Source organism: Lagenorhynchus albirostris, chromosome 1 (genome assembly GCF_949774975.1).
Source record: "Lagenorhynchus albirostris chromosome 1, mLagAlb1.1, whole genome shotgun sequence".
NCBI lineage: Eukaryota > Metazoa > Chordata > Mammalia > Artiodactyla > Delphinidae > Lagenorhynchus > Lagenorhynchus albirostris.
The window spans coordinates 131,702,041-131,727,006 of NC_083095.1; the positions used below are offsets into that span (position 1 = coordinate 131,702,041).

The 24,966-nt window shown below is 59.2% G+C and overlaps 1 protein-coding gene across 2 annotated transcripts; it reads right to left on the reverse strand.

The window, feature by feature from the left end:
* Positions 1 to 336: 336 nt before the first annotated feature.
* On the reverse strand, positions 337 to 23,866 carry SEMA7A (semaphorin 7A (John Milton Hagen blood group)). Of its 2 annotated transcripts, none has more exons than XM_060153772.1 (14): positions 23,646 to 23,866; positions 9,417 to 9,568; positions 8,858 to 8,899; positions 8,436 to 8,528; positions 8,138 to 8,222; positions 7,877 to 7,987; positions 7,079 to 7,218; positions 6,277 to 6,461; positions 5,271 to 5,379; positions 4,988 to 5,186; positions 3,000 to 3,127; positions 2,636 to 2,796; positions 2,375 to 2,436; positions 337 to 2,053 (listed from the first exon to the last, which is right to left on the reverse strand). In XM_060153772.1, the coding sequence occupies exons 1-14, from the start codon at positions 23,812 to 23,814 to the stop codon at positions 1,692 to 1,694; spliced, it is 1,998 nt and encodes a 665-aa protein (XP_060009755.1). In that variant the 5' UTR covers positions 23,815 to 23,866; the 3' UTR covers positions 337 to 1,691. The 2 variants fall into 2 exon arrangements, with proteins under 2 accessions (XP_060009755.1, XP_060009764.1); XM_060153781.1 differs by lacking the exon at positions 23,646 to 23,866 and adding an exon at positions 10,851 to 11,930.
* Positions 23,867 to 24,966: the final 1,100 nt, after the last annotated feature.

Here is a 24,966-nt window from a genome sequence, read left to right on the forward strand (position 1 = left end):
ATGGCCAGGCCTACCAGGGGAAATGGTCAGGGGGTGGAGGCTGGAAAGGGGAAAGACCCGCTCCTGAGGTGTGAGGAAAGGTGGGGTGCAGGAGCTGTATGGGTTCCAGGGTCATTGCTTGGCAGGCAGAGCCCTGCTCAGGAGCTGTGGGTTTAGATCCCACTCCTGCCTCTCACTAACTGGGAGCCCTGCTGTGTGTTTCCTTAGCTCTAAGGCTCTAAGCAGAGGGCCAGTGAGAGTGCGTGATGCTCCCAGGGGCAGCAGGTGCCCTCACCCTCACCCCCACCCCCTGACCCCCTGACCAGAATGGCTTTAAAGGCAAGCAGCAGACACAGGTAAATAAATAGCTTGTTTATTAGTAATATGTTACATTATTAAAGTGCATTGAGAAGAGATGCAGGGGCCGAAGCTGGAAGGCCACTAGCCCCAGGCCCTGCCCCAGGCTGGCCAGACACAGCCAGAGAAGGGCCCAGCTCTCTGCTGAAATCCATGGACAGGACTGGGGGCAGAGCCGCCCACCTGGAGAGCTTGGCCCAGGTCGTCCCTACAGGAATTCACAGTTTAGCCTAAGTTATAACATGTCCTGAGCTGAAGGTGGGAGGCTAGGAGCATGGAAGCACAGCCCCTGGGGAAGGGGGCTGAGGGGAGGGGAGGGGAGGGAGCCCCCAGGGAGGGAGCCCCCACCCCCCCACCCCTCAACCCCCAATGCCAAGGGCAGAGTCCCAGAACCTCCCCCTGAGGACCTGGCTCCTCCTTCAAAATGAACACGGTGAAACTAGCGCTCAGTTTTCTCCTTCATTCTCCCCTGTCTCCCTCATCCCACCCCCTCCCATAACCACCCCACATCAGGGGCTTGGACGACGTCCCCTTCAGACTGGGCTCCCAGGGCAGAGCCAGCTCATGCCACTCTCGCCAAACCCACACCCATCCCTGGACTCTTATCGCATTCCCGGGAGCCACAGACTGGGACCCCCTTGCCCGTGACCCATCCCTTCCCCAGCCCCTCCCTCCCCACCCCACCCCAGCACGCAGTTTTGGTATTTCATACAGATGCAGTCAGAAGTAGCTATACATGAAATAAGCCTAACATAAAAATAGAGCTTTTTCCGTCCTTCTGTCCGGAAAGCAAACATCCTTCAATAAACATGCAAGGCAGCTGCCTAGTGAGACCCAGGGCTGGTGAGGGGGCCACAGAGGGCAGCCCTGGGCCTGCGGGAACACTAGCCACCCCCAGCCATGGCAGGAGGGAGGATGAGGGGGGCGATTTGGGTATAGAGAGTCCAGAAGGACTCAGGCCTCAGCCCAAACGTCCAGAGATGGGGTCCCAACTCCCCTCTTTAAACCCCACTCTCTGGGCCACAGGCTCTTAGGCCAAGAGCATCATTGCATCTAGTCAGTTTGAGGAGCAGTTTTTGAAAAATGGTCTCCAAAAGATAAAGTCTTGGGTCAGCAAGGCGCCAGCTTCACAGTCGGAGCCTTCATTCTCTGGCCCACACCCGCCCCTGCCCCACCGGGGCCCAGCAGCCGCCTGCGGCTGGTCATCTCCAGGCCTGGCGTTCCCCGTTGGGTTATGTAGTTCCCCTGGAAGAAGTGGTGGGCAAGGAGCTCCGGGCCCAGCCGGTTCTGGGTGTGAGACTTTTCTAGTGCCTTGGGGCTGCAGAAGCCTGCAGCATGCCCAGCCCCAGGAGGCCCTAATGGACCAGCAGGCCAAGAGTAAGCGTGGGCAGGACACCCAGCCAGAGGGAGGCAGCCAGGGCGCGGGCGCGGCCCAGCAGGTGTGAGGTCATGGCGCCATCCTCGCGCAGCAGCTGCCAGTGCTGAGCCTCATGGAGGTAGGAGCCCTCCTGGGCCTCGCAGTAGTAGTGGCCGTACTGGAGGTCCGTGAGGTTCTCGATGAACAGGATGCAGTTGGGGCTCTGGTGGCCGGGCTCACAGCTCTGCTCCACACTGTTCTCGTGGCGCCACGAGTAGGTGGCGTGGCGGGACTCCATGGGGCAGCTCAGGTAGTAGCGAGAGTTCTGGGCCAGGGAAACCTTCTGCAGTGGGGCTTGTTCTGGGGAGGGATGCGGAGATAGCCATGAGGAGGGGCTGAGGGCTCCCAGGGCAGGCTGTGTCCTCCCCCACTGATAGGCCTCCAAGGCCAAGGCTTCTGAATGAAGGCGGGGAAACCAGCGCCCAGTCTCCTCTTGACTCTCCCCTGCTGCCCTCACCCCACTCCTCTCACAACCACCCCACACCGACGGGGCTCCCTCCACAGGACTGTCCTGCCCATCTGTCTGGAGCCCCCAGGACCAGACCAGGCCTCCCTCAGACAGGGCAATCGGGGCACGGCGGCACCACCCTAATGGGATGGGGGCAGGGCCAGGTCATGTACCTGGCTTTGGGTTGGGGCACCCCTTGTGTGGCTCGGCTGGATTGATGGACTGCAGCATTGGCCTGGAGTTGGAAGGAAGAGAGAGGCTAAGCAGACAGGAGGCCACAGGCCTGGCCCCTTCCCTGTCCTCCTCCCCACCCAGCATCAGCAGTGGTGCCCACCCAGAGGAGGGTCTGGCCAGAAGGGCCGCCTCCTGTAGCCCATCAACCCCCACTGCTGTGTTCGCTGTCTCCTAGCGACAAGGGATCCCAGCCAACATACTCTGACTTTGGGGAGCTGTAGATGGAGACGCAGCGGTCCTGGTTCCAGCCGCAGTAGGGGTCTCGGGCCATGAGGCAGCCATGGCAGCCCCCACTGTAGACCTCACACAGGTCCAGGGGCACCTGGCTCACCTCCCACTGGGAGTTCACATACAGTTTCCGCTGGAAAGAGAAAAGGACTGAGTCAGGTCAGGGCCCCCATCCCAACTGAGTTCTAAGCCCCTAAGCTTTGGTCCAGCTGCCTGGCAGACCCTGGGGCCCAGAGACCCAGCAAAAGACATGCAAATCACACGCAGAGGAGCTCTGTCCTCACCTGGCCATCCCTGGGCAGCCCCATAGGGCAGGGGTTGGTTGGGGAGGCTCACCCGGTCAGCGTCCAGTGACATGGCCTGGATAGTGGCCGGACGGCGAAAGGGCTGGATCTCCAAGATGCTGAAGACAAGGCTGTGTTCCCGTTCCCCCGACTCCACCACCTTGTGGATGGTGCCCTTGTCTGTAGGTGAGAGGCAGAGGGTCAGCAGGCGGGAGTCCCACCCCAGAGCCAGGCAGCCTCCCTCTGGGCTGAGCTGACCAGGAAAGATGCCGGTGGGGAGGGCTGGGAAGTCATGGCTCAGGCAAGGGTCATAGGACTGGGGTGGGATGGGGAGAGGACAGCATGACTGGGGAGGGTCTTAAGAGCCCAAAGGCATCGCAGGAAGCTTCCAAGCCTGGGCCAGGGAGGCTATCGCAGGAGGCCCTGGGCTCCCCAAGGCCGCAGGGGAAGCTGGAGCATGGAGAACAGAACCAGCAGTCTCACATGGCCAAGCACTGCTAAGCCTCCAGCTACGTGCATTAGCATTACTTCGTTTAATCCTCCACACCCCTGGGAGGTGGGTGTTATCATCCCCACTTCGAAGATAAGGAAATGAAGCTCAGAAAGGCTAAGCAACTTGCTCAAGGTCACACAGCTGGTGACTGGAACCCAGAGGGGTCAGAACTCCACCCCTCAACTTCTTCTATAAACCCCTGTGCTTCCTGGACTCTTTGGCATTTGTTGTCTTTAAAATAAACTTTTTATTCTGAAATAATTTCAGATTTACAGAAAAGTTACAAAGATAGTACAAAGAGTTCCCGTATACCCTTCGTCTGGTTTCCCCTAATGTTTCCTCTTAGATAACTGTGATCTTTGTCACAGCTGAGCAGTTGTCACTGGTACATAATTATTAAATCGACTACAGACTTTACTGGGATTTCACGGGTTTTTCCACTAATGTCCTTCATCTGTTCCAGGATCCAATCCAGGATTCCACATTGCATGTAGTCTTAGGGGATTTTAAAATTTTTATAAAATCTTAGATCTGAAAAGGACCTTAGGTTCAGCATAGGGGAACCCAAGGTCACACAATAGGCTGCCTGCCTCAGAGGCCAGTGCTCTCTCCATTCACACTTATCGGGGACTAATGGGCATCCTGACCCCTGGGTCCTCCCAATCTGACCTCACGGGCTGTCCCAGTTTCTAGAATAGCCTACCTCCCTTTTGCTCCCTCCCAATTTCCCAGGGTATCACTTGCCCCAAAAAAGCAGTCAGATGATCAGATGATTGCCTGCCTAGGACCTTTCCTCTATGTGTCTGTGACCCGCCTCTGCAGGCTCTGGGATGTGGCCCCTTGCTCCTCCAGCCCGACAAGCTCCCAGCCCAGTCACTACCTTCATACACACACTGCCCTTCACCTCCTCCACACAGCGTGGTGACAGCCTCCCATCGCTTCTCCCAGCCGTGAGAGCCTCCCATTCTCTGCAGGGGGCTCAGAAAGGTCTATTTCATATCTAGCCCCAATCCTTCCTGCTGCAGACTCCAGAATAGTATCTCTCTGCAAAGGCCCTGCCATCTGGAAGTCCTTCGTCACATCTCACTAAATTCTTTGCATCCCACATCAAAAGTTTCCTCTCATCTGCATAATCCCGAAGACAGGGAGAGGGTTCAGTTTCCTCGCTCTGTGTGGCAGAGGCCCACAGGACACCCTGGACCAGGTCCTTCCTCCTGACTTCCACATCTTTTCCTACCATCTTCAGGAGTCAGACAGCTGGACCAAAGCTACACCCAGCTTTGCTCAGACTTACAACATTTCTGCCTCTGAATCCTGGCACCTTCTAGCCTACGATGCCTTTCCCTCTCCCTTCTGCCCCACCTCCTCCGGGAAGCTCTCGCTGCCTGACTCTTCCACAGCCACACACATTAACTCCTGACAGCTCTTAGTCACTCAATTCTCCCAACCAGATGTTAACTACATTATTCTTTATACCCATTTTTACAAAGCAGACCAGGGGCGGAGTGGGGGGGGGCAGGAGGGGTTGGTCCCGGGTAGCCCCTCACCTGTGGTTAGGTAAAGCACATGGAAGGTCTCCCCGTTGCTGGCGTGCATGCGGTGGACAACCACTTTCTGGTAGTGGTACTTAGAGTGGAACAGCGGTGCCCTCAGAGGCCCCATGGGCTCCACCCTCTGCACCACCTCAGGGTGACTGTCGGCCACCTGGAAGGTCTCTGTGGGTATCGGCTGCCGGTCTGGGAGGCACTGGGAAAGGAGAACAGGTCCAGATCAATGGGGTGGCTGGGCCATGGGATTGGGGCCTGCGCCATGGTGGGTGTCACCGCTCACCTTGCCAGGCCGTGGGTTGGGAAGGTCTGAGTGATAGCCCTTGAGTGAGGAAGTGCGGAAGACCTTGTCAATGTCACCGAGGGAGTACACGCAGACGGCAGAGTAGTTCCTGGGGGACACACAGGCCACCTCAGTGGGAGGCCCAGGACCCACCCACCTCCACTCACCCAGGCGAGCCCAGCACCAGATGGGGTACAACTGCAGCCTTCCGACCAAGCTCCCTGGCCTTTGAGCTCCATGAGGGCAGGGATTATCCTGGGAGCCAAGGCCAGCGCCTGAGCATTACCAAAAACCATTGAAGGAAGGAGGGACGGAGGACGGGAAGAGGGAGGGAGGGAAGTTCAACCTAATTTCTTTCTGTTGCAGTGCAAAACCACATCCTCTATTCTGCCACAGAATCACTGAGTTCAGAGGCCAACCCCAGGGCAGGAGAAATCCCAAAACGTGCATCCTTGGAATGCTGATGCCCAAGGAGGCCAGACCTCCATCCCCTTCCCAGACTGCTGGGTCCATGCACACAGGAGCCCCAGAGCAGGGTCGTGGCTTCCCTACCCTGCCACCCACCTCTCCCCACACACACCTGACACTTTTTGCCTGCCTTGTTTTCAATCAATGAGAGTGATTAAGAGGTGTGAACCGTCAGGCGCAGGCAGTGCCTGAGCGGGGGTGTAGCACCCGGCGCCCAGCACCCCAGAGGCCGCAGCAGCCTTTTCCCGGGCACCGCTCTGAGTACACAGCTGGCGGGCACACAGGCACAGTGCAGCCGTGAGCATGCATACAGCGCATGCGCACACACCCATGTGTACAGACTCACAAACACACCAGCACACACATGTCCCCGAGCACTGTGTGTCCACCCACCCCAGGCCCAGCAACAGCCTTGTCCCTTGAGCCGGGGTCCCTGCTCTTACCACACCAGCCCTCCCTTGGGCAGGGCCCAAACCCTCTGATCCCCACTGGACACTTAACTAATGCCAGCCCCAGCACCAGGACAAGGGCCACTCACCAGGGGTTGGAGAAAACGCCATAGACCCTAGTGTCCCTCCACTGGCCGTTAGGGTCAGGGAGCAGGAAGACGTCCTGCAGCCTGTTGAAGTTCTTGTTGCTGGTGGCGTCACTGCACACCAGCATGGCTTTCAGGAAGGTGTTCCACTTGGAGACCGACAGTGAACTCTCTCCACCCTGGTCCCCCTGGAAGGGTGGAGGGGAGAGGAGGTCCCTCAGCACCTGCCTGGGCTGCCCCACACACCCGGGGCACCTGCTGCCGGGAATGCCAGCACCCAGGCTTCTGAGGAGGAAGGGAGGCCCTGAAAGGGGTCGGGACCTGCGAGGGGACGAGGCTGAGGTACCCCACCACTCAGGCCAGGTTCTTGGGCCAGGCTCCAGGAGGCAGGCCTGGCTGACCCAGGGCACAGGGCTCACACTAGGGACCTGCAGGGTGCGGGTACCAGGTCCCCACAGAGCACACCGGCTCAGATACACGTCTGCCCACTCTCACACGTGCACGCTCACACACACGACACAGACCTGCACAACCCAGCACCTCCACACAGGGGAAACACACACACGTCATTGCACTCTCATTCGCACGCACACGCTCATGCACCCTCTCCACGAATACACACATTTGCACACTATCACACGTGCACTTGAGCCCAACCATCTTTACCCACTCACAGGTGCAGGGACACTCCTGTGCACGCACACTGCCTCCCACAGTCCCATACAGACTCACTTGCATATTTGCACACAGGCAGTCACACACTCACTCGCTCCTGTTTAGGCACAGACACTCAGCACGTGCTCACCCTGCACAGCTGGGCCACTCGGGACACGTTGAGAGGGGCCTCGGGATTCTTGTCAGGGTTGTCCTCTCGGAAGAAGTAGTAGATCTTGTCATCGTACGCCTGGTCTTGGTGCACAATGGTGGCCTTGATGAACTGCGGGTCTACCGGGGACAGAAGTGAAAGGGTGTGAGGCGGGGAGCCTCTCAAAGGACCCACCCACACCCTGCCCACCCCCTGAGTCTGCACAAACAAACCCGGGTCAAATCACACCTGGAATAAACTTCAGAAAAACAGACCTAACACCCCAAAGGGCCTGAGCCTCTGCACTCCCACCCCACACCTGTGTTGCCCTCTCTTACAAAGATGTCATTGGCCCAGGAGCAATGACTTCAGGCCTAGGGACTGGGGGGAGAGCCCTAGGGGCCCCTATGTCACTTCTGACTAATTGGCAGAGCCCTAATGAGGAGGGAGTGAGCGTTGCCCCCATGTGAGCTCAGCAGAGGGATACGCTATGGCACCCGGGGACTCCACACTGGGTCTGGGCTTTCCTCTGATTGGTTCCCAGAGGGTGCTGGGCCCATCCTGCCTCCACATCTTTCTCTCTGCTGTTCCCCTGCTCCCTGCCAGGCCAACCTCCTCAGCTCTATCTTCCCAGGGCTGTACCAAGCTCCCGCTTTCCCGACTGGCCTGTGGCCCTAGCGGCCCTAGGGGAGCCTCCCCATAAACGTCAGGATCCCATCTGCCGCCCTGAGCATTCACTCCGCCTCATTCAGCCCAGCCCAGCACAGCCCAGCCCAGCCCAGCCGGAGCCTGACTCACTTTGCATGACGGTATCACTGGTGTACAGCTCAATCTCACCCTTGATACGCCGGAACCGAGGGATCTTCCCATTGTATTCCTGCTTCCGGATAGTGGAGTACACCTCAGAGCCTGGGCACAGCGGGAGGAGCACGGGTAAGGGCACACAGGCCCTGGAAATCCCTCCCCCGGACCTGGGGCACCAGGCACAGAGCTGACCACCCTCCCCCTGCCCAGGGCGGCAGCCCTCTGGGAACCCTCCTGCGCCAGCCACAGCCCTACCGTCAAACAGAACCAGGGAGTTCTCATCCGGGCTGAAGGGGGCATAGCCTCTCCTCTCACCAAGCAACTCTGCAGTGTCATTCACCTGGGGGAGAGCAAGGGGGTCAGACTGCCATGTGACCCCACAGTCACTGCCTCCCATGGGTGCCAGCTGCCCAGCCAGGGTCCCCATCCTCCCAGGAACTCTGTACAAGGTGAGGCCAGCCTCAGAGTCCCCCCACCTCCTTCCCACCATGGGGAGCAGAAGCCCATCAGACAAGGGTGAGCTGACCAGGCACAGGGGGAGGGGCCTTCTCACCAGGGTCCAGCAGCTGGGGCGCCGGGCATTGGTGCCGCAGACCAGCAGCCCCTCGCCCTGCTTCTCCAGGAGCGTGATGTAGTTCTTGCAGTCCTGCTCGGGAGAAGGGGAAGGAGAGAGGTTTGTTGGTGGGAGGCCCTGGCAGGCCTAGCACTGGGACCCTCGGTCTCGGGGAAGAAAGCATCAGAAGTCTGAGCACAGGAGGCAGCCTCTAAGGAGGGCCCAGAGCGGGTGCAGCTGACGCCAGAGGAAGGGCCTCAGGGAAGGAGTGTCTCCCCCTCAGACTGGGAACCCTGGGGCAGGGCTACTTCTCTCCTCCCGGACTGGGGCTCCCAAGACAGGGCCAGGCCTCCTTCCTCAGACTCTCAGGAACCTTTCCAAGGGGTCCAGCCTCCCCTCTGCACTTCCTCTCCCCCACTCACCTGCTTGTCCCGGCAGGACCCCTTCGTGGAGCCAATGTTCACCTGAGGGGAACAGGGGGAGCGTCAGTCCACTCTGCCAGGGGCAAGATGCCCCCGTAAGTGCTTTCCGTGCATCCTCAGGATAGGCTCATTTGACAGATGAGCAACTAGGGCTCTGAGAGGAGGAGTGATTTACCCAACATCACACAGGCTGCTCAGCCTGATACCCGGAGCCAAAGCCCAGAGCTCATGAGCCAGCCCAGAGGTCTCAGAAGACAGGGGCCATGCGGTTCTGGAGCCCAGCTTCCTGCTAGGCCTCCGCAGTCGGCGCTACCCGCCCAGCCGGGCGTGTTAGCTCTGCGCTTCTCTCCACACTGCCCCAACACCCACGCCAGTTGGGACCACCCTCAGGGAGCCTCCCCCGGGGACCATTTATGGGATATAATAGGGGGTTGACCAGTTCTGGAAGAAATGCCAGTTCCCCCGGATTCCCTGAGGCTCCTCTCCAAGGCCAGAGGGGAGATAAGAAGATGGGGAAGGGGGAAGAGAAAAGGGGGCAGGGAGAGGGGTCCAGGCTCACTGTGCGCATGGAGGCGTTCCTGCCCTTGGAGAAGTCGAAGACGTAGACCTTGCTGCGTCCACCCACCCACACGGAGGAGCTGCCCGGCTCGTGGAAAAGCACCGTGTGCGGCTCGGCCAGGCCAAAGTCCACATGGTCCTGCCCTGCATGGCCTAAGGAAGAAACAATTGGCAGAAACGTTGAGGCTGGACCCTGGGCTGGAAGATCCTGCCCCCCCCCCATGCATACCGGCATCCCCCGAGCAACTAGTGCTTGGAATTTGGTTAGGGCGGCGCCTGAACTCAAGAGCCGTGAGCGGGAGAAGACAGGGGTCCTCTGGTGGGGTCCAGCAACCAGATGTCCTCACCCCAAAGCCATGACCCCTACCCTACAATATGTGTGACCTCAGAGTGGGGGCAGAATTTAGGGACCCCTGGGGAGAACAGACCGCCCCCCACCGCCACACACACACTCTGCTGTTCCTAAGGGGCTGGGCTTGGGCAGGAGGGACCAGGGCTCCCAACTCTGCTCGGAGGCTCTCTGCTATCTAGGACAGAGCAAGCAGCCACTTCCACCCCCTGCCTCTAAGAACCCCACGGACAGTTCAGGTTCCCAGGAATCACTTTGCTCAGAACCCTATCCCCTCCTTCAGGAAGCCCTCTCTGACCCTTCCCAGCCCACTCCATCCCCTTAGTGAGCAGGTCAGTACAGATCAGAGCTGGAAAGGAATCTTAAGTCCACTCTCTCCCATTTTAAAGATGGAAAAACAAAGGTCCAGAGAGGGGCAGCCCAAGCTCACATGGTCAGTAGCAGGCCAGGAACCAGAGCTCCTGCCCCCAAGCTGGACTCTGCACCCTGGCCTGCCCTGGCCTGGTTTCACAGAGATCCCAGCTCACCCCGGGGGGAAAAGATCAGCCCTCCCTCCCCAGCAACTCTGGGACAGGGGGCCCTTCACAGAGCACAGCCTGGGCCTTTAAGTAAAAGGGCTGACCGGGACAATTTTTCCCAAGATAGAAACTGCCTGTAGCCACTGCCTCCGGGGAGAAGATGTCTCATCTCCGGTGACACTGCTGAGGTTGTCCTGGTTGCAGGGCTAAATTACAGGAATGGGACAGCCTGTGGCTGCGCCCCCAGCAATCAGCCATCTTCCCACCTTGGACCAGCCTGGGTCCTCAGCCTGACCACTGTTTACTCAGCTGCAGCAAACTCAGGGGCAGCCAACTTAGCAGGGACATCCCAGCAGGACACCCTCCAAGCCCAGAGAGAACAGAACTGCCATGTCCTTGAGTTTGCCCCCAATTCCCCTTGGTGCCGCTTGAACCATTCCTACCGATGCTGCATTCAGCAGGGACGAAGAGCACGACCTACCACGTGACCCCCACCTTCATTCCCTTTCCTTTCCTTAAGATACATCCCCGCGTGGCCAAGTCATCCCTGGAAGTGGGCTATTCTTACCCTCCACCTCAGCTGTGGCCCAGCTCACTGTACAGATGCAGAAACGGAGGGCCTTCAGGGATACTCTAGCCCAAGGTTGCACTAGGAGGCAGGAGAGACTGGCTCATCCAGACTGAGTAGTGGTTCTCAGGTGCGTTCAGGGAGATGCCCGCACCACAGGCCACAGAGAAGTGCTGAGCTCACTGCCCTCGGGTTCACCTGGGTCTCCTCCGGTGCTCCGCAAATAGCCTGACAGCTTAGGACGTCAGGCCTCCCAGGACCCCAGGGCTGCACAAGGTGGGAGCTGACAGCCCACTTCCTGCTGGGTGGTAGGGGTGTGGTGCTGGCCAAGGCTCGGGCAGGGCTGATAGGTCTCAGGCCCCAGGCCCCCCCTCCCCACCAGCTGGGATAAAATTAGCGTGCTGGGGACAGACACAAGGCCTTCCTGACTCAGCTCCATGGCTCCAGCTCCCCTTTCACCTGCAGCCCGAGCAGTGGCCACTGTTCCCACAGCCTAGCCTGGAATCTAGACAGTCCGAAGCCCCAGCTCCCCACCTACTCCCCCAGACAGCCAGGCGACTGGGAAAAGCTATATGTCTGTGTCTGAAGATGTTGGGCTGGGGCCTGAGATCTGAAGCCCTCCAGAGGCCACAGGGGAGGAGCCCCACGGCTCAGGTCATGCTGGCCACCTCCAAACAGTCACCTCGGCTCACATCAAGGCCACAACCCCAGGCCTCAGAAGAGGGGCCTGCACAGCCAATGCACAGCTCTAATGGTGGAGAAAGGGGTGCGTGAAGGGGCCCTGAGGGAGCCCTTGTCTGGGGTCACAGGGCCGTCAGAGTGAGGAGGAGATGCAGTCCTGCCCTGGGAAGTCTAGTCTGATGGGAGAGACTCAGCCTGGCCCCAGAGAGCAAGGCCTGAGGGGGAGGCCCGGCCCTACTCTGGAATCCGGCTAGAGAGGTGAAACTGTCATAGCAAAGCAAGCCTCCATACCACGCAAGCAAAACTGCTGGTACAGACGCCAGAGCTGCTCACAAAGCATTGCTGAGAACACAGAGGGAGGGGGAGGGCTGCCTGCTGCTGGGTGCGGCGTCGGGGGCTTCCCAGCCAGGACAGTCCTGCACAGATCTGCAAGTATGAGCCCTGTTCCCCTCAAATCCTGGCTGCGGCTGCCAGGGTCAGGATATGGAGGGAGGAAGCGACTGCTCACCTCATTTTGCAGAAGAACAGGAGCCCAGGAGCATTGCCTCCCTCAACCCCGAAGAACCCGCCCCTCCCGGCTCTGTGCCCGGTGATGTGCATGGGGGAGATGGCACCAGCTCGGCCCCAGGACGAGGCCTTGGCCCGTTCTCTACCCCAGCCCCAGCCCGGCTCCCGTACTGCCCGAGGCCCTCAAAGGGCCTGATTGTGCCTGGGAAGTGTCTGAGCGGCAGCAGCTCAATGAATACATGAAAGGAAGCTTTGTTCAGGTCACAGGAGCCGGGGGCTGGGGGCTCAGGGGCAGGAGGGCTGCCTGGAAGTGAAGGCAGAACCAAGCCTTCACAGCCAGGATCTGTGGCCCCTTGGCACCAAGAGGGGAGGTGGCGGCATTCAAGGCTCCACCCACGCAGAGGCTGAGCAAGGCTGGGGGCTGCTCCTAAAGAGGCCCAGCCAAGGGAGCAAGTGCCGCATCCCTAAATGCGTCCTTTTGCTTCCTTAGGAATCCAAAAGGATGGGGAAGGCGCACCAAAGCTAGATGGGTCAGAAACAGGCAGGAAGAGAATTCCGGCCAGTGGAAACAGCCTGAGCAACGGTGGGGAAGCTGGGGAAGCTGACCGTACGGTGGGTACAGAGACCTAATGAAAGGAGAATCAGGAAGGCGGGCTGAAGCCCTGAGTGTGATGGGGGAAGGGAGCTGCAGCGGCCCAAGGATACACCAACCCACTGCCTGTCAGTCTGCAGAGCTGCCCTCTCCTATCTATGAGCAGGGCCAGGATCCAGAAAGCCTCCTCTCTTCCAGCATCACCCCCCAGGTCCCCCTGCCTGACCAGCCCCCTCTGCTTTCCATCCTGGATGTCTAAAAGGAGCACCGTCTGGCACCGTGTCTCCCCCCTCACTCCCCGGCCTGACGCATTAGTGGCTGACTAAGTGGGAGCTAAAAGCTCCCAGAATAACCAGGGGTTCAGGCAGGGGAGGGGGCTAGGGACACGTGGGGTGGGCATGGCCCCAGGGGCGGGCCGAGCACAAGCCTCCACCCCACCCCCATGTGATTCTGAGCCAATCCTGGCTCCTTCTGGACCAAGAAAGGGCACAGTCAGGCTGCCCCATACCCAGCTAGATTCCATGGCCCCCGAAGCCCCCACCTTCCTCACAGTGGCAGGACCAACAAGGCCCAGCCCCAGCCCCGCCAGAAATGAAGGTCGAGAAGATGGCTGGGTGCGAGGGGCTGTCCTCCCCTATCACAGGCCCCCAGCCAGGCCATCCATGGGGCTCTGATCCTGTTGGAACGAATCAGACCTTCCTCTCATACCCCCCACCCTCCCAGCACAATCCCAGCAACCGACTGGCTGGGACAAGTGTGCACTTCCGTGGAGTGGGTTTTCCTAAAGCAGGTCTGCCTGGTGGAGCATCATTCCTCCTCATTCACTCTGGGTGCTGTCCCCATCTGGTCCTCGCCAACCCCGTATCCTCATTACTTGTGAAAGAGGGCTGCTCAGGGGGAGGGTGGAGTGGCGGCTAGGATGGGGGGCAGTGTCGTTACCTGTGAAGGGAGCAACAAGGGATGGACCCCACAGTTTGGTCTGGGCAGGGACAGCCTTCCAAGCTGACCCAGCGACCTGACGGGCCTTGAATCCTAACCTCAAGGAGCCCTTTGAGAGCAGGCAGTGAGGCGGGCTCTGAGAAGGGCAGGAATGCTGCGCCCGGCAGGGAGTGCCTGAGTCAGGCAGCCAGGGAGGCCCGAGCGAGCGTGGGGCAGGAGCCAGGCCTGCCTCGGACTGGAGGCCCAACCACATCAGGCAGGAGTCTCCTCCCACAGTCGTGCCCCACCTGAATCACCAGTCCCCCCTCACACCCTCGCCAGAGGAAGAGGGAAGGCCCGTGCGGGGCCCAGGAATTAGCCTGCAGCCTCGCCACCCTCTGGAACCCCACAGGTCAAGGTGGAAGGGAAGAGAATAGTCACTAAGCTGAGGGAGGCACGGAGGCCAGAGAGCCCGTACCACTGGCCCAAGGCACAGAACAAGGGAGACAGGGGAGTTCCCTGATAGCCTGGTGGTTAGGATTCCAGGCTTTCACTGCCATGGCCCGGGTTCAATCCCTGGTCAGGGAACTGAGATCCTGCAAGCCACACGGTGCAGCCAAAAAAAAAGAACAAGGGAGACAGAAGCAGAGCGAGGCAGCCGCTCAGGGTTTCTGGTGCCCATCACCCGGCTCCAGACCAGGACCACAGCCGGAACTTCCTTGAGCGCCTCTTGATCTTCAAAAAGCTGTACATCACCTTCTCTCCACTTCCCTGTGTCATCTCCTGCTCTCCACCCTATGCTCTCTTGCAGGCCAGGGAATAAGTCACTGACCTGATAACTGAAGGGAATCAACCAGCCACCAGTCTTCCAGGTAAGACTCTGATCTCCAGGGGCCTTCAGCAATCAAAGCCTTAAACTCAAAGGAATGACTAACTGTGGAACTCTGCGTGTGTCAGATTGGTGGACGGAAACCTTTCACTGGAGGGGGAGGGGGGGCAAAGGAACAAATGTTTCATCGATGTTGCCTCTCGCAGTACGGCCAGGCATGAGGGCACGAGCAGCCGCTCCTCATATCCAGAAGCCCAGTTTCCTGGGAGGCACGGGCCTGTGCTAAGGAAGGGCTGTGCTTGCCGTTGGGGTGCTGGCGACACGCAGCAGGGCAAGGCTCCAGACACAGCTGCCTGATGGGCAGAGCCGGTGTGCTGGGGCAGGTGGTGGGTCCTTGAGGCGGTACTTAGTTCATGGGGGTGTGGGAGGTGTGTCTCTCTTTATCAGCCATGGGAACAGTGAGCTGTGTGCTGGGCCGAGGGGGAGCGTCTTCCCGCCCACCAAGGTCAGCCGTGGGTGGGAGGGGAGCGCATCTCAGATGTGGGCTCAGCCATGGTTCTAAAAAGCTTTGTGCTCCCTCTCTCAGCCAAGTGGCTGGTTGGCTGTGACTGTGACCAAGAGCTGGGCCTTCCTGAGTTTAGCTTCCTCCTCTGTGGACTGGAGGGGCTAAGGTCTAGGTTTTATGACCCACCATGACTCTTGGAACAAAACAATCAGGGTTAAGTTTGGGGGCGTTTGGGGAAAGTGTGGGGTAGTGAGTACTGGATAAGTCAGAGATGGCTTCCTAGAGATGGAGGCAGCAGAAGAAACCATGTCCTCATCTGCTTCCAGCAACTAGCTCACCAAATTCCCCAACCACCCTGTAAAGAAGGCAGGACAGCATCTGCGTGCCCATTTTATAGACAGGAAAACTGAGGGCCTTCCACGCCAGCAAGGGCTGTGTGCTCTCTGCACTGCGCCACTGTACTCAAAGGACCAGAAGGCTTGGCTGGTGGGGCAAAGGCTTGTGGGTAAGAAGTAGTGTGGAGAGAAAGCTGAGTGTGTCCTGGGGGCGGGGCCGAGCCGAAGCAGATTCCGGGGGCTCGGGGAGGGAAGGCTGGCACAGAGGCCCAGACAGAGGGGGGAGGAGGCTCCAAGCCCAGGGAAGGCAGGAGGCCACGTCAAGATTCTGCCCATTCTTCAGCTCAGCAGGTTCCAAAAGCCCTAGAGTGAGGCTGAAGTCAGCTGGTGGATCCTTCAAAGGAAAGGATGGGCAGAGGTGCAGGGCCTGCCCTTGGGCCCAGAGCCAGGGCAGGGGTCAGGGAGAGGGCAGAGGAGGGCTAAACCACCCCAAGTAGAAGAACGCAGGCAGGACAAGAAGACTGCTGAGAAACAGAAGGTTCCTTACCTCAGCCTTAGCCTGGGCCGGTGGGGAAGGAGGGAGGGGTCAGAGAACAAGGGCAGTCAGCCAACACAGGCAGTTAGGGAGAGCTAGCAGGGGCCGGGCTGCCAGGGCTGCATTTCATCAGAAATCAGAGATGCCAAAGGAGGAGGATGATACTGGCAATGATGATATCCCCACCCCCACCCCGACCTAACCGTTCCATAGCATATACTATGTGCCGGGCACTTCTCTCAGTGCCAGGTGTATTAACTCATTCAATCATCACTGAACTCTTATAAGGTGGCTTCTCTTTTTTTTTTTTTTTTTGCGGTACGCGGGCCCCTCACTGCTGTGGCCCCTCCCGCGGCAGAGCACAGGCTCCGGACGCGCAGGCTCAGCGGCCATGGCTCACGGGCCCAGCCGCTCCGCTGCATGTGGGATCTTCCCAGACCGGGGCACGAACCCGTGTCCCCTGCATCGGCAGGCGGACTCTCAACCACTGCGCCACCAGGGAAGTTCGTGGCTTCTCTTATTATGCCCATTTTACAGATGAGGGCAGCTAGACACAGAGAAGTTGAGTTAACTTGCCCAAGATCACACAGCTAAGTGGTGGTGTGGAGGTTGACACTCAGGCAGACTGACTCTGGAATCTGTATTTATAACACTGTGTTCCATAGATGAGCCCTTGGAAGCTTCTAGGCCAGCTTCTCCCATACAGATGAGGAGACTGAGGCCCAGAGAGGGTGGAGCCTGGTCAGAGGCTGCTTGGCCAATGAATGCCCGAGCTTCATCCACGATGCCCTAAAGACAGTGTGTGTAAGTAAGCGTGGGTGTGCAGGCCTGAGGTGGGGAGGGGACTAGGGATCTGGGGGTGTACTGCGGCCCTGAGTACTGACCAGCGTACAAGTATCCCATGGTCTCTGCCCAGAATAGAAGTGCTGTGCAGTCTGGGACAGGCTATAGAGAAGGGAGGATGTGCTGAGACCCTTCCTTACTATCCGGCCAGCCAGGTTCCCACCCAACCTGCACAGGCAAAAAACACTCGCTTCTACCCACCCTGGCTCATCAGCTCAAGAACCCACCATGGGGTCTTCCCTGGTGGCGCAGTGGTTGAGAGTCCACCTGCTGATGCAGGGGACGCAGGTTCATGCCCCGGTCCAGGAAGATCCCACATGCCGCGGAGCGGCTGGGCCCGTGAGCCATGGCCACTGAGCCTGCATGTCCAGAGCCCGTGTTTCGCAACGGGAGAGGCCACAACAGTGAGAGGCCTGCGTACTGCAAAAAAAAAAAGAACCACCATGGGTCCCAACTGCCTGTCCCAGCAGGGCCCGACTCCTCTACCTGGCAGTCAAGGCCCACCCGTCTCTGCTCATCTCTGCCACGGCTGAGTCCCGCTTCCACCCTTTGGCTTGTGCTTTCCCTTCCCCTGACTGCCCTTTCCCCTTCTCTCTAGGCACATGGTCTTACCTGTCCTTTAAGATCTAGCCTCAATCCCCCTGGCTTCACAAAGTGTTCCAGACTGCTCCAGCCCTCACAGCTCCGTCCTCCCTCTGACCTTGTGCTATACACCATCTGGAACACACTATCTTCTCTCAGATCACACTGTTTTGGTGGAATTTCATCTGGATTGTGGGATCCTGAAGGTGAAGGCCAGCCCTCCTCCTACTCCATGGTCCCTGGGCCAAGCCACGGCCAGGACTGGGCAAGAGGGGGCAGCTCAGAGCGCAAGGAGAAGCAGGACTGGGGTAGGTCAAACCCCAGTGTCAGACGCGGAGACACCTTAGAACAGGTTCCTGGGCCGCTGTTAGGATGCTGAGCTTACCACAGTGACCTTCCTCCCTCACTAGGCTGGCCCAGAGCCCTGGGCCCAGAAGACAGAGAACACGAGCAGCAGTCTGTGCCCCGTTCTGCCCCACACCACGTCCCTGCCTCTCTCTCTAGCCTGGCTCTTCCCCCTCCCCAGGAAGTCTTCCCCTGTGGCACCACCCCACACTGACCCTTCCTGCTCTCACTTCCTGTCACAGTCCTTGGCTGCGCAAAGTTCCTGACCTCCCCACGTGCCCTCTCTCGTCACAGGCCGCAGGCCCACCTCTCCAGGCACCCGCATGCCCCCAAGGGCAAACCCAGGGCTTCTCCTCTTCCCTCCCCCAGAGGAGCGGAACACAGACCTAGGCACGGGGCAGGAACTGGCTGCCCTCCATCGTGAGGGCTGCCCCCAGGGGTGTGCTGGCTCAGAGCCCCAGCCCCTGACTGGAAGAAGGGGGTGCAGGAGGCTCGACAGCATCCGCCTAATCCCAGGCTGCTGTGACGGTTAAACCCAGATTAGCCCAGGCCATGACACAGATCAACCTGCCCCCGAGACCTGAGGTCCAGCTGCCCTGAGGAAAAGACCAGAAGAGTGCATGGAGCTGGCCCAAACCTAAGGTCCTGAAGGGAGGACGGTCGTGGCTGCTGGGGCTCCTGGGAGCAGACAGCACTGGGGCAGGGAGAGTCTGGGCTCAGCTGAACTGGCTGAGGAGGAAATGGGCACAGGGAGCCATAAGCCTGGGGACAGAGCATGAAGACAGACAGACAAGTGGAGGGAGGCCAAAAGCTAAGGCCAGGGCAGGCTCGGGCAGAAGACCTAGCCTGGTCCCAGCTCTGCCTGTCTCACTGGGTGATGCTGGGCCAGTCCCCGTCATCTCAGAGCTCAGTTTCCCCATCTGTAGAATGTTGACCCAGCTGATCTCTGACATTTGTTTTCTGACATCAGGCTGTGTTAGCGTCATCCAACAAGGTTCCTTAGAGGAAGTGAGATAGAACTGGCAGAAAGGAGGAGGAGGGTGAGTTGGGTACATGGAGGGATGACCAGCAGGGCAATGGCCTTGAGGCAGGAAAGCATGGGGAGCTGGGGAATGGTGAGGGAAGAACTGTAGGAGATCAGGTGGGCTGTGTGCTCCAGCTGGAATGCTCAGCACAGTGACCCAGAGGGATGCAAGGGCCTGGAGAAGGCCAGGGCACAGTCCTGAAGACACAGCAGGGCCCAGGCCAAGGTGGGGGGTAGGGGTGGAACAAGAGGCTTGGAGGCTGACTAGACCATAGGGGGAAAGAAAGAGATGGATCAAACGGTCCCTCACTGCCTGGGCTGGCTAGGGAAGGGAGAAGTCCATGTTCTCTGATGGGGGTACCAAACAAGAGGCCACAGTCCCTGCTCTAGGAGGACCCCTTCTTCCCCCCTATCTCTCCCCCCCCCCACAAAAGAGGAAGCTTCCAGGGCAGCCAGACCTTGCCAAAAAAGGAAACCAAGAAAAGGGGAAGTTTTCTGGCCCCAGAGCTGTCAACCAGAGCACGGGAAGTGTGGTCAGTCTCTTGTGACATAGCTAGACAGCACTGCAGTGGCTGAAATGGGACTAGGGATAGAGGGTAGGACATCAGGTGAGGGCTGAGCTGTCAACTCCAGGGCCACCCACTCCTACCACTGCCCCCTGTAGGCTGTTGCGGCCCACCCCCTAGGCTAAGCCTCAGCTTCCCACTTGCACATTAGGGTCCCTGGCCTGGCCCTCCTCCAAGAAGAGTGTCCAGCTCTCCCTGCTTCTCCCAAGTGCCCAGCCTGGGTAGTGATATACCCCTGCTGAGGTGAAGGTTCCTGGAAGGGGAAGCTAGGCAGAGGAAGGTCATCTGCCCCTCCCACACCTGCAGGGCCCGGCTGATGCTGGGGGAGCTCCTCACCCCATGGAGAGTCTCTGCTGAGGACTGGGCCTCCTCACCTGGAGAACTCCTGTAGTCAGGAGTCAGGCGGAAAGCCCTGGTGTCCCTGGACCCAGCCCCAGATTTCCATCAGGGAGCTGTGACACTGGGGAAGTCTTCCCTGCCTGCCATGGTCCTTCCTTCCTACTGCTGGGCTGGCTGTGGAAGGTCAGGTGGCATAGCTCAGATATCCCTTCCTGCATGAAACCCTCCTGGAGCCCCCAGGCCCAGGCTGACTCAACGTCTCCCTCTTGGGGACCCCCACACAGCTCCTTTCCTCTCCTTGGTCCTAGTTGCAAGTTCTGGGGTCTGAAATCCTGTCACACCAGGGTACTTCTTCCTGTCCCACCCCTCCCCAAGCTGGCTCCTATTCCTCTTGCCATCCTGACTTATCACCTCTTCCAGGAAGCCTTCTCTGACTGTGCAGACTGGGTTAGGTACCTCCTCGACCCCCACAGCTGCCTCTGTTACAGGCCCTGACACATTTCATTGTAACTGTAGGTTGACCTGCCTGTCTGTCTCCCCACCTACACGGAGAAGCCTATGGACACATCTAGTTTCTCATCCCTGGTCCCCAAGCCCAGGACCAGCACAAGGTTGGCCCCAGCAAATGATAAATGTCAAAAGTGCTGAATTACTATGCCCACCCTTGAGGTCACAATCCAAATGAGCCGCTTCCTCCAGCTGATCACCAGCCTTCGCTTATGAGAGAAAAAGAAAGGAAAGAACACGAAACTAAAGGATTTCCCTGACTTCCCAGATTTCAATTTCTCCTCACTGCTAGGGTTTGAACAGACCACTGCAGCCTCCACCTACCCCAGAGAGGCAAGGGATTAGTGCTCTGATAAGTATAAGCTCCTCCCTATACCTGCTTTGGAAATTTGAGGAAACTGAGGCTCAGGAAAAGGCAAGCACTTGCCCAGAGTCGCAAGGAAAATCAGCAGAGCTGGACCCAGAACCAGGCTTCCAACTTCCCATCTCTTTCCTCCACACCGTGGTCATCTTGGGCCTGTGCCGGCATCTACCTCACCCCAGCCTGCTCGTAGAATCTTCACTATTCAGGACAGAGGGGCCACAGGGCTTGGCAGGAAACTCCTGGTGACATCACCAAGCATCTCTCCCATCTCTCCCAGCTTAGAAAACCCCCCTCCTCCTGGGAATTGCTCCCCCACCCCGCCACCCTGTTCGGCAGGGGGAGTTCACCTTGAAGGTGATGAGTACATCTAAGTTCCCAAGGGGGCAAGGATTTCCACTGGAAATGGTGATGCTTGGAGAGCCCCAGCTGTGACCTCATCCCCTAGAGGAGGTAACAACACCCCCCCGCCCTGCGGAGCGGCCCCATAATGGCTCCCCCAGCAGCCACCAAGTCAACAATAACATCCTGTTGTTTAACCGGACAAGGGTGAGGCCAGAACCAGCTGGAGAAGTGGAGACTGGGCTCTCTTTCTTGCTGTGGACAAGCTGGCTCACCTCTGACCTTGGAGGTCAGGGCCTTCCTGGGCTTCTCCATCTCCTCCAACCAGGGATGGAATGGGAGAGGGGTATACAGCTTACACAAGCGTGCCAACCTCCTGCCCTTACCTTCAAACCACCCCCTCCAGTCCCTGCTGCAGGGAGGTCAGGCCCACAAAGTCACATCCTTGACTGACCCATGTGTCAGCGACAGCCCTTGGGGGACAACCTCCAGAGCCCTGGCAAGCTCTGAGGGTCAGAAACAGGTACAGAGCTCAAGGCTACCTGGTAGGTCAGTACTAGCACATCCCTCTCTCTGTCCAGAGCTGTTCTGGGCCAGGCCTTCATCAGGCTAGAGAGGCATCAACCGCCCTGAGAAGGCCAGGCTGGGACCCTCCCAGAGCTCCCTTATCTAATCTTTCCCTAGAACTTATAGGTTCAAGCAGCAGAAAATAAATTTTGGAGAAGATCCCTCCATACCCATTCCAGTCCCCACACCTGTCCTGTCTTATAACTAAAAGCCCTGTCTAGGCCTCATGGCGAAGCAGCTCCAGAACCACCATTACCCTTGATCTAGTCATTCCTGGAGGCCACCGTCCGCATCCCCTCAGCCCACTGGTATATAGGGAACTAGGCCTACAGCAAGGGTCCTCCTCTCACCCTACTCCTTCGTTTGCCCCGCCCAAGCCCATTCCCGTCCGACTACCATGTGTCACTCCACAGGAACTAGGAGGCAGCTGTCAGCTAGGCATACCATTACCAGCTGGTGGTCCTGGGGGACAGGTGGATGGCAGGGTCTGTCTGGCCAGTGGGGTGCCTGGCACTGGTGAAGAAGACCACAGACGGCCCTTGGACAAGATAGGTGAGGGGCTGGCAGACCCCAGTGGGGGTCAATAGTGTATTACCAAGCAGAAGGCATGGCCAGTGTGGCTACAATAGTGAACTGTGTGCAGGGGAAAGAGCACTTTGGAAAGTGGGTAAGAGGACAGAAAGCAGTTTTAAATAGCCTCAGGGTGGGGACTAAGTGCCCGAGATGGGGAGGCAGCATTAGGTGCTAAGAGGTGGGTGTGCATTAAGTATGTGTATGGAAGGGTATCTTGGGAAGATGGGGGATGTGGACAAGCAGAGCCAAATGCAAAGGTTTGGCGCAGAGGGAGATTCCAGAACACTCAGATGTGGCCATTCATCTGCTTCAGCGTGTACAAATGCCGTGCTGTCCAAGACAGCTAAGGGGACTGAGGCAAGGCAAAGATGCTGGGAAGGCAGAGGAAGCTCAGACTGGAGCTAATACGACTGAGGGGTGTGTAGGTGTCCACCATTAGTAGATAGATGGCCAGAGGTCCAGATGTCCTGCTCCACTTCCACCAGGAATGCCTCTCTGGCTGGGTAGCAGAGCTGGCCCCCAGAGTACCCTCTTTATGGCCAAAAAATTGCCTAAATCTTTCTCCACTTCCTAACCCAGAACAAGCACTGGTCCTGTGCCAGATCAGAGCCCCCTGACTGCACTGTGAGCTCACACAATGCAGAGTGACCTTGGGCAAGTCACATCCTCTCCACTGCAGCCGCAGTTCAGGCCACTCGCTCTTTGAGCGGTTTTTTTTTTTTTCTTCTTCTCTCTCCGCTAAGAATACCTGCCCCAGATAATGCTCAGGCTCTGGCAATCCCTGCAAACCGCCTCAGGCATCAAAGGGCTCCCGGAGGGGCCAGATCCCCCCACCCCCCACTGCAAGGCCACCACCACCACAGGGGGGCCCAGCGCCGCCAAATTTGGGGACAGAGCCCAGTCAGCCTGGAGGTGGGGAAGCATATGTGTGCATTGCAGGGGAGGCGAGCTCAGCCCCTCGCGGCAGAAAAACCTCAAAACCCACCCAGCCGGCTTTCTGACCCATCGTACAGTGTGGTCTAAACTGAGGCGCCCCTGGGGGAGACTCCGGTCCCCCAAGTTCACATAACCACCAGGGCCTAAAAGCTGCAGTCCTTCCCCAGATCCTCTGCCTGGGGGTCCCAATGGCCGCGCCCCACCCAACGGGCACTGCCCCCCACGCTGGCGCCGATTCCTGGTGACAACTGCCACGTGCGGACAAGGAGGGAGCGGCCGGTCCCGGCACTGCAGAGGCAGCGCCCCGGTGCCTGAAGCCTCCGCACCGCACCACGTCCCGGCTCACCACTGGGTGCCCACCCCCTCTACCCGGCCTGCGCTCGGGGCCGGGGCGGGGGCGGGGGGCAGGCAGCGGGGTCTTTGTTCCCGCAGCCGGAGCGCGGCGGCGGCGGCGGCAAAGGGTCCGCGCCCCCCTTGCCGGCCCAGCCTGCGCCCCGCGCGACAGCGGAGACCGCAGCTCAGGAAGAGAGGAGCTGGGTGGGGGTCCCGGCGGGAGAAAGGATCCCGCACAGAGGCCCCACCGCTGGAGGACCAAGAGCGCCTCGGGGCCGAGAGAGGGGCCCTCTCCCTCCCCCCTGCGCCCGGGCGCTGCGGCTCCCGGCTGCGGGCGGACTTGGAGTGACTTAGCCGGGTCTTCAGCCCCCGCGGCTCTCTCGCCGCAGCGTTACTGCCCGCTCCAGTGTAGCAGCGCGCACATTCACACACTCACCCAGACCCACACGCTATCCACGGGGACAGCCCAGGACCCGCAGAGCCGCGCGCACGCACTCCCTCCGGTGCCGCACACTCCGCACCCGCGCCGCGCGGCATCGGATCCCGCGCCCCGCCGCTCACGCGGCGCCACCTACCTTTCCAGACAGCGGAGATGCGGGGTCCGTTCCTTGGGTGGCCTTGGGAGGCGGCAACCGTCCAGAGCAGCAGCAGCAGCCGCAGCGGGAGCCCGGACCGAGCCAGCGGACTGGGAACGCGGGCGCGCGGGGCGCCGAGGGAGGCGCATCCGGGCGGAGGCGGTGTCATCCCGAGGCCCGGGAGCGACAGCGGAGAGCAGCAGAGACTGAGCCAGCGCGCGACAGCAGGCAGAATCAAGCGCGAGGAGGCGGAGTCAAACGCCTGACCCCACCCCGCCCCTCCCCCCCCCTCGCAGCCTTTCTCGCCTCCCGGCTGGCCAAGGGGGCGCAGTGACCGCCGCCCGAGGAACCTTCACCACCTCTTCCTGGGCAAGTCCACGGGGAGAACCCGGGTGGGCGGGAAGCAAGGCAGACTTGTGGTCTTCTGTGATCGGCTCCAGGTCCTGTCCCCTCTCAGGGCCTTAGATTCACTCCCCCCACCCCATAAAGGGATTGGCCTAGAAGTCAGGGAGGACCTCTCCTGAGGACACAACCTCGCTAATGGTCAGTTAAGTGTTTGGACCCTGAAGGCTGTAGTGCTCAGAGGATGGACTGGCCTGAGTGGATAACAGCTCCTCTGAGCCTATAAGCAGGAGCAAGATGCTTTTCCCTAATGAGGGGGGGTGGGTTTCAGGCATAGGGTCAGTAACCTGTGGGGAGCACTCAGAGCCCCATCCTTGCTCTGCTGTGAGAACACGGAATTTTCATCTTTGCCTGGCTCCCTCCCCTCCTTTCTCCTCCCTTCCCCAGCCAGCAGCAGCCTTCTGGGCTGCCTCCCCCCCAGCCAGCTGGTGTATGCTCAGAAAATCCAAACTCATTTCCATGTGAGTGGAGGGGGATATAATTAAGAAGTCCCCTTCCCCAAGTAGAAAGAGAGGGGAGCATCCTGCATGCCCAGGACTCACTGTTGGGGAGGCAGAATCAGACCAGCTTTAAGTGATCTCTGCCCACAAGATGCATAGGGCTCAGCTGTGCAGGCAACCTGATGACCTGATGGTGACCCCCGGCAGGGTCCGGCCCAGTCCCTCTGCAGTCATCTGAACAGCCCCAGGAAGCTCTGCCGTCAGCTCATCTTTTCAGAGCCACATGTTTGCCCTTTGTAAAGAAGTCTCCTCTCCCTCAAACCAGAGAGGGTCCAGACCCTCCATCTCTGTTTCGGCCCAAGGTAACCATGGATGGGAAATCCACTTATCCAGTGCTTACTGGATGTCTATCCCCAGATGGACTGCACGGAGAGAAGACAGGTTGAGGAGGAAGGAGCAGAGGTGCATTGGGGCCTCCA